We start from the raw sequence: 13,467 nt of genomic DNA, 5'->3' as shown, positions 1-13,467 counted from the left end.
TTTTTTTTTTTTTTTTTTTTTTGCGAAGTATACGTTTTACTTTTTAAAGAATCTGTTTTTAACAAGTTTAACCCAAAGGCAAACCCAGGGGCCTAAATATATTTAAATCAAATGTATTTAATTTGATTAAATATTAATCAAAGCTGGGCACAGCTGATACACTGTTGTCAGAGCTGCCCTTCATGCCTGTCAAAAAATGGCATTGGCCAGGAACAGTGTCACATGCCTTTAGTCCTAGTGACTTGGGAGGCTGAGGTGGGACCATTGCTTGAGGCCAGGAGTTTAAGACCAGCCTGGTCAACATAGCGAGATCTTACCTCTACCAAAAAAAAAATTAAAAAAATTAGCCAAGCATGGTGGCACAAGCTTGTAGTCCTTGTTATCACACCATTACACTCTGCACTTTAGCCAGGGCAACGGAGCAAGGCCTTGTCTCTTAAAAATAAATAGGTCGGGCGCAGTGGCTCACACTTGTAATCCCAGCGCTTTGGGAGGATGAGGTGGGAGGATCGCTTGAGGTTAGAAGTTTGAGACCAGCCTGGCCAACATAAGGAAACCCCATCTCTACTAAAAATACAAAAATTAGCCAGGTGTGGTGGCACATGCTTGTAATCCCAGCTGCTTGGGAGGCTGAGGCATGACAATCTTTTGAGCCTGGGTGGAGGAGGTTGCAGTGAGCCAAGATTGCGCCACTGCATTCCAGCCTGAGAGAGAGAGAGAGAGAGAGCGAGAGAGAGACACGTGTAGGCCCTGCCTTAGAGAACTCTAAGGTCTAGCAGGAGGGCAGATGTGAGTCAGTAACAACCCAGATAATTAACTAGCAAGGGAGGACAGGTGCTGTGCGGAGAGAGCAGGAACCATCTTGTTGGAGGGCCATTTGAACCTGGAGGGTTAATATTCAGGCAGAGATAATACATGGAGTATTGCTCTTATCAGAACAAGATTGTTCCCAGCTTACCATACCGAAGCCTGCTGTGCACACTTCGCAGTAGTCTCCTGAAATCTCTGGGGGCTAGTTTGGGGTCCCTGTAGGTGAGAGTGCTGGGGTGTGTTAGGGACCGTGATGGGCAAGGTGATGGCGTCATCCTCATCCTCATCCTCGTCCTCTGGTGCCCTCACTGCTTCTCTAGCCAGCTCACCCTCTCTGTCCTCTGTCTTGGTTCTAGAATCACAAATGCACACAACTCTTCCTGCGTTTCCAACAAGTTTGCCAACGATGGTAGCTTCTTGCAGCAGTTTCTGAAGTTACAGAAGGCACAGACCAGCACAGGTGAGTGTAGGCCTCCCCTTTCCTGGTGCTGTCCTTGCATCTCCCCCTGGGGTTGCCGGGCATGTGGGAAGTGACGGGTCCCACCTCAGACTCCTTCTGCTCACCCGTAATCATAGATCGCCCTCGTCCCACGCATACGTGCACCAAAGGCATAAATAAATAAATAATACGTAAATTTTTCTTTTTTTTTTTTTTTGAGACGGAGTCTTGCTCTGTCACCCAGGCTGGAGTGCAGTGGCACCATCTCAGCTCATTGCAAGCTCCGCCTCCCGGTTTCACGCCATTCTCCTGCCTCAGCCTCCTGAGTAGCTGGAACTACAGGCGCCCGCCACCATGCCCAGCTAATTAAATATTTTTAGTAGAGATAGGCTTTCACCGTGTTAGCCAGGATAGTCTCCATCTCCTGACCTCGTTATCCACCCACCTCAGCCTCCCAGAGTGCTGGGATTACAGGCGTGAGCCACCCCGCCCGGCCAATAATTTTTGTTTTTTTGAGACAGGGCCTCACTCTTGCTCAGGTTAGAATGCAGTAGTGCAATCATAGTGCACTGCAGCCTCAGCCTCTGGGGCTCAAGCAAACCTTCTGCCTCAGCCTCCCTGCAGCTGGGGCTACAGGGGCATGCCACCACACCTGGCTAATTTTTGTATTTTTTGTAGAGTTGGGATTTCGCCATGTTGGTCACGCTGGTCTTGGACTCCTAAGCTCAAGCAATCCACCTGCCTCAGCCTCCCAAAGTGTTGAGATTACAGGCTGGAGCCGTTGTACCCGGACCAAGTAATAAATACATAAATTAATACCAAAAGGGGCAGGCTGGGTGCAGTGGCTCACGCCTGTAATCCCAGCACTTTGGGAGGTGAGACAGGTGGATCACCTGAGGACAGGAGTTCGAGACCAGCCTGGCCAACCTGGTGAAACCTTGTCTCCACAAAAATTAGCCGGGCGTGGTGGCAGGCGCCTGTAATCCCAGCTACTCAGGAGGCTGAGGCAGGAGAATTGCTTGAACCCAGGAGTTGGAGGTTGCGGTGAGCCGAGATGGCGCCATTGTACTCCAGCCTGGGGGACAAGAGCGATACTTTGTCTCAAAAAAAAAAAAAAAAAATTACCAAGGTGGCAGATATAGACCCTGCCCTCAGTGTACTTACCCTGTAGGAGCAGAGACAGATAAGTCAGATTTCAGTCGGGGGCAGGTGGAGCCATGATGAAGCCCTCCCCACACTTGCGGGACCACTTTGGGAGTTGGAGGCATCCCTAAGCTGGGTCAGCTTGAACCCACCAGCAGGAGTGAGCAGGTCTTCTGCAGACAGGGTTTGCAGGGACACTGGGCTGACCTGAGACACCTGAGCTACATCAGAGAACAGCAGATTCTGGGGACTGCTACTGCTGAGGTGCCGGGTGGGCAGGCAGCTGGGGGCACCCAACAGTGACCACCGGGGCACTGGTGTTCATTGGGTAACACCCTGTGTGCCAGGGAATATGGACTTAGTGCCTGCCATGTCCCTTGCTCCGTACAAGCAGACGACGCCTGTGCTCTCAATCCTCTGAAGGGACACCTCTTTCTACCTCTGTTTCCCTTTGGTAGACATCTGATAACACATGTCGTGTTTTCTTCTCTCAGAATTCATAGATGTCGGCTGGGTGCGGTGGCTCATGCCTGTAATCCTAGCACTTTGGGAGGCTGCAGGGGACAGGATTGCTTGAGCTTGGGAATTCAAGACCAGCCTGGGCAACATGGCTAAATCTGTCTACAAAAAAAATACAATTAGCCAGGCATGGCGGTGCGTGCTTTTAGCCCCAAGTACTTGGGAGGCTGAGATGGGTGGATCGCTTTTGGGCCTGTGAGGCGGAGGTAGCAGTGAGTGGAGATCGCATCTCTGTACTCTAGCCTGAGCAACAGAGCAAGACTCTGTCTCAAAAAAAGAAAAAAAAAAAAAGAATTCATAGATGTAACATTTTGCCTTTGGTACTCCTGATCTTTTTTAATAATGAAAAATACTCACTGGGCACAGTGGCTCACACCTGTAATTCTAGCACTTTGGAAGGCCGAGGCAAGTGCATCTCCTGAAGTCAGGAGTTCGAGACCAGCCTGGCCAATGTGGTAAAACCCTGTGTCTACTAAAAATACAAAAATTAGCCGGGCATGGTGGCACACCCCTGTAATCCCAGCTGCTTGGGAGGCTGAGACGGGAGAATCGTATGAACCTGGGAGGCGGAGATTGCCATGAGCCGAGTTCGCGCTACTGCACTTCAGCCTGGGCAACAGAGCAAGACTCAGTTTCAAAAAGGGAAAAAGAAGAATACCAGAGGTTGAAGTCCTCCCATCCCCCCTTCTTACAGGAAATAACTGTTGAGAAATTGTGTGTCTGACAACTGCTGTTGTCCTCTCACTCAAGCAGTATGTGCCATAGTTTCAGATGTTTGACCGTTTACCCAGATGACGACATAGTGTGCATTTTGTTCCAAGCTTTTTTCTCTTACTTGACATGATTTTTTTTAGGTCTAGATGGTACATCTAAATCTTACTGGGTTCTGTAAGCAGCTGGTTGCCTCCATTTCCACACTTTCCATTTAGGAAGCTAAGGCTTAAAAAGATGAAGCCGGCTGGGCGTGGTGGCTCAAGCCTGTAATCCCAGCACTTTGGGAGGCCGAGACGAGTGGATCACGAGGTCAGGAGATCAAGACCATCCTGGCTAACACAGTGAAACCCCGTCTCTACTAAAAAATACAAAAAACTAACTGGGCGAGGTGGTGGGCACCTGTAGTCCCAGCTACTAAGGAGGCTGAGGCAGGAGAATGGTGTGAACCCAGGAGGCGGAGCTTGCAGTGAGCTGAGATCCAGCCACTGCACTCCAGCCTGGGTGACAGAGCGAGACTCCGTCTCAAAACAAAACAAAACAAAACAAAACCAGATGAAGCCCCTGCCAGGCTTGGTGGCTCATGTCTGTAATCCCTTTGTGAGGCTGGGGTGGGAGGATAGCTTGAATCCAAGAGTGTGAGACCAGCCTGGACAACCTAGCAAGAACCCATCTCTGCAAAAAAATAAAAATAAAATTAGCCAGTCATGATGGTGAGCACCTGTAGCCCCAGCTACTCTGGAGGCTGAGCTGGGAGGATTGCTTGAGCCCAGGAGTTCAGGAGGTTGAGGCTGCAGTGAACCATGATTGCACCACTGCACTTCAGCCTGGGTGACAGAGCGAGACCCTGTCACTAAAAAAAAGATGAGGCCCACAAGTGCAGAGCCAGCCTCTATCTAATGGTCTGGGGGCCCTAGTCCTGTTCTCAGGGTGGTGAGCTGGCCAGTTTCATGATGCTGCTCCCCCCGCAGACTCAGGGCTCTTCCTGAAGCTGTCACACACCAGCCCTGCCCCATCCCCTGCTTTGCTGTGGGTGCTTCTGCACTGTAGGTCCTCTGGACAGCAAGGTATGGGCTAGAATGACTGGTCTTCAGGTCTGCACCTGGACCCCTTGTCAGTGTCCCAGGGGATTCCCAGCCTTCCCCAGCGGTAGCAATGCCTGTGCAAAGAATGGGACCCCTGTCTGTAGGTTGGTTGCCTACAGGTGTGCAGTGTAACAGGCCAGGTGGGTAAATCGTCACCCATGGAGCTTCTGCCCATGTCTCTTGATTTTGGGATTTACTGACCAGAGCCCATTGTTACTGGTGAAACAGCTGGTCCTCGACCTTTGTCAGGTTTCCTAGGGAACAGCTGAGAAATGTTAACCGGAGGCCAAATTCATCCTAGAATGAGGAAGGCTGGTTTGAGTCCCTTCCCCATCAGGTCTCAGGGTGAGAACACCCAGTAGTCTGGCCCTGGTCAGTTAGCCTGGCCACAGACCTCCAAGGGAATGGTTGTAAACTAGGATTTGGGGACTCGGGAGAGGTACCCAGCACCCTGAGTGTGCATATCCTTCCTTCTATACCAGATGCCCCGCCCAGTGCTCCCAGCGCTCCTCCCAGCACACCCACCCCCAGTGCCGGGAAGAGGTCCCTGCTCATCAGCAGGCGGACAGGCCTGGGGCTGACCAGCCTGCCAGGCCCCATGAAGAGCTACTCCCACGCCAAGCAGCTGCCCGTGGCACACCGCCCAAGTGTCTTCCAGTCCCCCGATGAGGACGAGGAGGAGGACTATGAGCAGTGGCTGGAGATCAAAGGTAAGTTGTGGGAGCTGCTGCTCCCCCACCACCAGTGCCCGTGCCCTAGCAGGTGGGATCTGTGGTGGGCAGGGCAAGTGCTGCCAGGGGCGTGGGTGCTTTGGGCTGAGTTGCAGCCGCCAGGTCTCCGAGCTGAGCCTTGGGCCCTCTGGGGTGAGGAGAGCAAAAGAGGGTGAGGGGCAGGGCTGGGGTGTTGCTGGGCATCAGCGCGTGGGCTTCATCTTGGGAGCAGCGGGATCCATCTTCCACTCACACAGCGGCTCACCCAGCCAGGGCAGGGGCGCACGCCCTTCTCGCATTTGCTCCAAAAGGGCATCCTCATATCCCTTCTTGGAGGAGCTTCTAAGGCTCTTCAGCTGAGCCCTGGAGGCCCCGAAGCACTGCCCCAACCATGGGTTACTGTCCCCTGCGTTTAGGCCAGAGGTATGAGCCGCAGGTTGGAGGGTGTTCTCTCCTATTCCTAGGAAAGGACGGTCACTGGTCATGGGTGAGCTTGTCCAGATCCCCCACCGTAGGAGGGCAAAGGGGGTGGCTGTGGTGACAGCATTGCTAGCAAGTCTAGCCCTGTCCACATTCAGAATGAGGCCCCGTGACACCTGAACTGCGTGGAGGGCTGGCTGGTGAGGTCACGTCACCCTGACAGCACAGACTGAAGCGGCCGTGGAGTTGTGCCATGACAGCTTTGAGACCCCTTGCTTCTGGCTGTGTGTCTGAGCGGATCAGAGGCCAGCCTGGCCCCTGGGCCGTTAGAATGGAGCTGGTGTGTGTCCTTTCCTTAGAGAGGTTCCCCTGCAGCTCCAGGGGTACCCTGTTGGGAACTGCTGCATTACAAGGGGTATCGAGTGTCTCGAGGCCCTTGAATTGAAGCTCATTATGGCCCACTGTCTGCGTGGCCTCAGACACCCACCTGTTCCTGTAAACAGCGACCAGGTCAGGATTGTTGCTGGGCCTGTGGCAGGAGGGCGACCTAGGGTGAAAGATGGTCATGGAATGCCCTTGGGACCTCACAGCGGCGCTTGCTGGGCCACACACTCCCCACCTCTCCCCGATTCCCAGTAGCCCAAGCAACAAGGGGAATAAGATTAGCCACAGGTCTGGCATGTTGCCCAGTTGCCAGGTACTTGCTGGCAGTGAGAAATTTCTCCTGTGCGTCTCCTACAAGGGCTGCGATCTGTGTAGTAGCTGACAAACTCAGCCTCAGAAACAGGCCAGGGAAAAAATGCAAAAACACGTTCCACATGGCTCAGTGGGGAGGCTAATCCATATATAAAAATATATCTTTATAGCTCTGTTCACTGAAAAGGCCCCGAGATAATGATTAAGCCCGTGGCATTGAGCATCCCTAGCGCCCAGATGCTGGTCTGGAGACGCAGTTTCTCATGGAAACCGACTTCTTGGAGAAGTGGCTGGCTCTGGGTCTGGGCAGGAAGTGTATGAGATGATCTTGGAGCGCCCTGTCCCGGCAGATGGCAAGGAGGCCATCAGAGACTCCTGGGGCCATGTCCAGAGCCCTCAGGAGCCAGCTTGAAGAGGCTCCACCGGCTGCAGAGCTTCTATGACACTAATTGCCATGGATCGAAACCCACCCAGTGTGTTTAAATCAGAGCTCATAATGGTATTTTTAAAAAAAGAATGTGTCATCTTTGAAGGATGAAAGGGAACCGATGTGTTATGCTGAAAACTGGTAAAGAAAGAAAAGAATTAAGCGTTTCCCCCCCACAACCAGGGGAAGCTGGATATATTTTCTGCTAGCTTCCAGCCTGGAGCTCACCACAGCCTCACACACTTCTCTCCCACCCAGTGTGTCTCACCAAGACAGTGAGACCAACTCCCCCCTCATCATGGTGTTTTGTGCCTGGACTCGGGACGCCCGACAGCCTCCTGCATCTCACACTCTTCTCCCCCCACCCCCTCTGTCGTTGTGGTCCGTAGAGAGAGTGTGCCTATTGACTGTGGGGTGTGTGAGTTGAACCCCAGTACTGACAGCCTCCTTAAAGTTTCACCCCCAGAGGGAGCCGAGACTCGGAAAGTGATAGAGAAATTGGCCCGCTTTGTGGCAGAAGGAGGCCCCGAGTTAGAAAAAGTAGCTATGGAGGACTACAAGGATAACCCAGCATTTGCGTGAGTATCTCCGGGGAAGGGAAGGCCGTGCTATTGAATGAATTTGCTGCACAGTCGCACGTGCGGGGCTGGTTGCTTGCTAGCGTGGGCCGGATGCTGTTCCGAGCGTTTTCTGATTCTCACTAGAAGTGACGAGTGGCTCCCATGTGGCACGGAGACTTGCTTTTGGGTCCCTGCTCGCCAGCCTGCCTTTTTTTGTGCGATAGAAGCTACAGGGATACGCCTGTCACAGATACTCATTTTTCCCTCTCTTCTGCAAACTTCCTCCTCTCCAGATTTTTGCACGATAAGAATAGCAGGGAATTCCTCTACTACAGGAAGAAGGTGGCTGAGATAAGAAAGGAAGCACAGAAGTCGCAGGCAGCCTCTCCGAAAGGTAGGTGGACGGAGTGGGCGGGAGGTTCTGGGGAGGCCTGTGGACATACCGTGCCCCAGTGTGGAATTGGGGTTCCTGGAGGCGCTGGAGTGGCACTGTGTGGCACTGGTGGTTGAGGTCAGTATTCTCCCAGGCATCTGGGGTCACTCTGGGAATGGGTCTGACACCACCTTCCCCCTCAGTGCTCCAAGGACCTGGTGAAGCCTGAGTGTCAAGCCACATGTGTGGGGTACACGGGTGCTCTTGGCGATCGAGGTCACTCCTGGGAGATCAGTTCAGGGCAGTACCCTGGGTAGAGGGGGCTTTTGCTTGTTGGTTCTTTGTTACGTTAACAAGTGTTAATGAGCCCCAGCTTCCTCCTGGGCACTGAGGACAGGGCAAGGCAAGTGTAGTGTACTGCTGAGGACCTGGGGGACAGACACTGTCAGCTGGTGCAATTCAGATGGGATGAGTTTCAGGGGAAGGGGAAATACGAGCTGGTCTTCGACTGCGATGACATAAAATCCCAGCCAAGTGTTGGTGGGTGGGCGGGATTGATGTTCAGGCCAAGCGCGGGTTGCAGAGGTTTGTTCCTTGTGTTCACTGTGGCCCTGTGCCCTGAGCCTCTCCCAAGGAAAGGAGGCCCAACAGCACCCCCCAGCCATGTGACCTGGGGTGCTCCCATCTCCCCTCCTACCCCACCCAGACCTGCTGTCACATTTGGATCGTTTGTCCCAGCTCGTGTCCCAGGCCCTCTCGACCTCCCTTGTTGGACAGGGTGGGGGGGCAGGGGGCGGGGGCTGGAGGTGTGTTATGAACTCTGGCGTCTGGTCCCAGTGCAGTAATCTGATTCCCATTTGCCTGTTTCTCTTTGCATCATTCCTAAAACAAACCCCACTTGTTGCCCTTGGGGTTCTTAGCAGAAATTAGGCTGTTGGGTGTGGTGAGTTGAGCCCAGTACTGACAGCCTGCTTAAAGTTTCACCCCCAGAGGACGAAGAGGTCAAGAACCTTGCAGAAAAGTTGGCCAGGTTCATAGCGGACGGGGGTCCCGAGGTGGAAACCATTGCCCTCCAGAACAACCGTGAGAACCAGGCATTCAGGTAAGGGGGGCCCTGCCAGGGAGGTGACCGTCACCTTGGCCACAGCCCCCCTGCAGGGGAGGACACTGGATCGGCAGAGTCCAGCCACTTGCTGGGGTCCCACTGTGAGACGCTGGCAGGTCTAAGAGTCTCTGACCCCAGAGCCCGGCTCTGCCTCCCTGCAGGCATGTCCCACACGCACACCAGCACCCTGGATGGTGTCTGAGGCAGGTGCACGGGGCCTTTGGGGCCTTTGTGTCTTTTAGGTGCCTCATGGAGAAAGTCTCTAGCACTTGCCCAGTTGTCTTTGGGACACATGGCAGCCCTTGACCGGGGGCAGGTCAGGCTCTCAAGTGGAAATTCACAGTAGTGTTTAGTTTACGTTGTGTACGTTCTCAGGGTCTCCCCTTTATGACGAGGGAAGTGGCAGAGAATGGAGAACTTTAGGATCTATGGAGGGGGAACACCCAGCCTGTATGTGAGTTCCACAGAAGGGTGGGTGCATGACAAGCAGCCTAGCCTCCCTGCCATCCCCCACCATGCGGTCGCACCCTAGCCCCAGTGGCTGGGTCTGTGTTCACTGGCTCATCAATTCATTGGGTGGGTTTGGCACTTGCTCTGTGCCCGGGGAGGCGAGTGGGTGCCTGGGGGATGTGGGGGTAACGTGCCCATGAGGTTACACAAGCCCCGACTCAGTCATTGAGGAGGTGTGACAGCACATGACAAAGTCCTGGAGCAGCAGCTCTCTGGGCTGGTTGATTCAGCAGACTTCATTGCAGATGGGGCAACTGTGCTTTTTGTGGTCACTGACCAAGGTCGTGGAGGGTGGGCAGACATGGCCAGGCCAGGTCCAGGCAGACGAGGGCAGTGGGCCACCCTTGGGAGGTGGGACTGAGGGAACGTAGGGGCTGGGAACAGGGAGGGTCAAGGCTCAGCTGACCTAGTGGATGGGGACAGGGAGAGGGGCTGGTACCTCTGTGTACCCAGTCTGGTACCTCTGTGTCCGGGAGCCTGTGTTGGGGTCGTGGATTGTTTGGGCCTGGAATTCAGGAGAGGGATCTGCCCGGGACTGGAGCGCCCCCCAGGTGTCCTGAATCTGGGACTTGCCCTGGGGACCATTGAGTTGTTGGCCACACCTCAGGGTTAGGTCACTAGTCTCCTCCAAGTCATTGTGTCTTTCCTTCATTTGCCTGATTAAGGCTATATAAATAGGAAACCTAGTTTGCTGTCATTGTAGGTAGACACTGACTGTGAAACCTTTTCAAAGGAGAAGCAGGCAAGGATTTGGAATTCTGTCCAAGGCCCAGAGCCTGGTGGCTCTGCCCGGTCAGAGGGGTCCAGGGACCAGTCGCTGCAGCCTAGCCTCTCCCCAGATGTCAGAACTGAGAGATACTATTGGTGCAGGTGGCCCCGGCCATCCTGTGTGTCCTTTCTGTTCAGGGGTATTGCTGACAGGTGCCCAGCTTGTCAGGTGTGGCTGTGGGAGAGGCCAGGCTGGTTGAGGTCGCCTGGGGTGGGTACCCTGGGCAGCCAAAGGAGTTGAGGCTGAAGGGAACTCATCCCCACACTCACTGCAGAACTATAGCCAGACCAGGAGAGAACTGGATGGGTCAGGGGGGACGACCAGGTATTCAGGCCCCTGCAGGGCATGCAGATTTGCGCCTGTGTTTAATCTCCATGCAGGGTCAGATATGAGGCAGCCCCAAAGCACAGAAATGCTGGTTGGACCCACGTGGTTGGCAGACCTCCCCTCACCCCCAAATCTAACAGCCACCTCTTGTGGCCACTCCTGGCCCTTCCCTGTCACGCCTGTGGGCCAGGCACACCCCAGCCACTTTGGGAAACAATTCTTAACCAACTGCATGGCTATAAAGAAGCTGGAGGCCTAGTGTGGTGGCTCACGCCTATAATCCCAGCACTTTGGGAGGCCGAGGCAGGTGGATCACCTGATGTCAGGAGTTTGAGAACAGCCTGGCCAACATGGCGAAACCCCGTCTCTACTAAAAATATAAAAATGTATTGGGCATGGTGGCGTGCGCCTATAATCCCAGCTACTTGGGAGGCTGAGGCAGGAAAATCGCTCGAACCCAGGAGGCAGAGGCAGCCGAGATCGTGCCATAGCACTCCAGCCTGGGTGACAGAGCAAGACCCATCTCAAAAAATAAAAAATGAGGCCGGGCGTGGTGGTTCACACATGTAATCCCACCACGTTGGGAGGCCGAGGCAGGTGGATCACCTGAGGTCGACAGTTCAAGACCAGCCTCACCAACGTGGAAAAACCCCATCTCTACTGAAAATACAAGATTAGCCAGGTGTGGTGGCACATGCCTGTAATCCCAGCTACTCAGGAGGCTGAGGCAGGAGAATGGCTTGAACCCGGAAGGTGGAGGTTGCGGTGAGCCAAGATAGCGCCACAACACTCCAGCCTGGGCAACAAGAGCAAGACTCCATCTTGAAAAACAGCCAAACAAATAAAAATGAAAAGCTGGAAACGCCCATCCCTTGGAGTAGTCATTCTCCCATTTCTGAGATACATCCTGGAAATCATGTCAATAGAGCATCAGCTATAGTAAAGTCAGTAGGCTGGGCGTGGTGGCTCACGCCTGTAATCCCAGTACTTTGGGAGGCTGAGGCAGGTGGATCATGAGGTCAGGAGATGGAGACCATCCTGGCTAACACATGGTGAAACCCCGTCTCTACTAAAAAATACAAAAAAAAAAAAAAAAAAGCCGGGCGTGGGTGGTGGGCACCTGTAGTCCCAGCTAGTCGGGAGGTTGAGGCAGGAGAATGGTCTGAATCCGGGAGGCAGAGCTTGCAGTGAGCCGAGATCACACCACTGCACACCAGCCTGGGCAACAGCGAGACTCCATCTCAAAAAAAAAAAAAAAAAAAAAAGGAAAGAAAAGTCAGTGACACAGTGTCCAGCCTCTGTGGGCTAAATCATCAGCGCATCTCCCCAGTGGAGTATGCTGCCTTCAGAAGGCACCCATGTGAGCCGGCAGCCCAGCGTGAGGAAACTGAGGCAAGGCTGGTCAGTGAACATGCTTCCACCGTTCTAACAGGAAAGGCTTATGTCATCAGCTTCAGGCAGAAATTTTTTTTAAAACTGGGATATGTAAAATAGGATCACGGCTCTATTAAGGTAAATCTTTGTTGAAACTGACAGGAAACACCTTAACAGTGGTTATCACGGCTCAGGGTGGGATTAGTTCCACCAGAGGGGAGCCTTGGTGGTGCACTCAGCCCTGTTCTAGATGGGGTTGTGGGGGCTCCACTTTCTCCCTCTCATGGGGGTCCACTATTGGGTGCCATTGTAACCTCCTCCCCAAGATGGGCAGACCCTCCAGGGGACTGTGATGCATCCTTGGGCCATCCTGGAGGACATTCAGGGTGAAGCACCAGCTGAGGCCAGGAAGATGCCCCCACATCCCCATGCCCGCTTAGCCTTGACAAGTGAGCCTCCCCAGCTTGGCCTCAAATCTGTGTCTGAACTCACCCGGCTCTCAAGTGTCTTTTCCAAATCTGACCAACTGTTCCCTTCCCTCCTGAACAGTTGTGGCTTTTACCTCTTAATTTGTACAAATGTCCCTCACTGAGTCACACTTGTACCATGACCCAGGATCACAGAGAAGATGCTGCCGTCTCCTGTCCTTCTGTCCCACCCTCCTGAGGTGCTGGATGTTAGCAGGGCCGTAGACACACAGGCTCATGTAGAAGTTGTCTAAGGGGTCTCTGGCTGCTCGTTCACTATTTATTTATTTATCTTATTTTTTTGAGATGGAGTCTCACTCTGTTGTCCAGGCTGGAGTGCAGTGACCCAATCTTGGCTCACTGCAACCTCCGCCTCCCAGGTTCGAGCAATTCTCCTGCCTCAGCCTCCCGAGCAGTTGGGACTACAGGCGCGTGCCACCAGGCCCAGCTGATTTTTCTATTTGTAGTACAGATGGGGTTTCACCATGTTGGCCAGGCTGGTCACGAACTCCTGACCTCAGGTGATCTGCCCACCTCGGCTTCCCAAAGAGTTGGGATTACAGGCGTGAGCCACTGCACCTGGTCTCTGTCTTACACAAAAGGACTTCACAGCATGCTTGACCCTTTAGTTCACGTTAGTAGCATGCCTTGGTGCAATGACCATCCCTCCAGATTCACAAGTGCAGGTCCAGCCCCATGTTGTTCAGCACTGTAACATGCGTTCAAGGCTGTACACGTGTTCGGTTCTCTCCCAGTGTTCTGCCATGTGGAGCTTGGCCACGACTCTTCCTTTTAGCATAGACCTCAAAGACAGTCCTGTGGCTGGGCGCGGTGGCTCACGCCTGTAATCCCAGCACTTTGGGAGGCCAAGGCGGACAGATCACGAGGTCAGGAGATCGAGACCATCCTGGCTAACACGGTGAAATCCCGTCTCTACTAAAAATACAAAAAATTAGCTGGACCTGGTGGCAGGCGCCTGTAGTCCCAGCTACTTGGGAGGCTGAGGCAGGAGAATGGCGTGA

At 53.6% G+C, this 13,467-nt stretch overlaps 1 protein-coding gene across 1 annotated transcript in view; it reads left to right on the top strand.

The window, feature by feature from the left end:
* Positions 1-13,467, top strand: part of SUGP1 (SURP and G patch domain containing 1) — a 53,646-nt gene that overhangs the window by 9,742 nt on the left and 30,437 nt on the right. Inside the window, exons 3-7 of the mRNA XM_011990825.1 lie at positions 1,167-1,270; positions 5,190-5,417; positions 7,415-7,538; positions 7,814-7,914; positions 8,872-8,995. Coding sequence (XP_011846215.1) covers positions 1,167-1,270; positions 5,190-5,417; positions 7,415-7,538; positions 7,814-7,914; positions 8,872-8,995 — 681 coding nt within the window. The remainder of the gene's footprint in view (positions 1-1,166; positions 1,271-5,189; positions 5,418-7,414; positions 7,539-7,813; positions 7,915-8,871; positions 8,996-13,467) is intronic.

This window comes from Mandrillus leucophaeus, unplaced genomic scaffold (genome assembly GCF_000951045.1).
Source record: "Mandrillus leucophaeus isolate KB7577 unplaced genomic scaffold, Mleu.le_1.0 Scaffold11, whole genome shotgun sequence".
NCBI lineage: Eukaryota > Metazoa > Chordata > Mammalia > Primates > Cercopithecidae > Mandrillus > Mandrillus leucophaeus.
The sequence above is the reverse complement of the archived record's forward strand: the minus strand, read 5'-3'. Positions and strand labels throughout refer to the sequence as shown.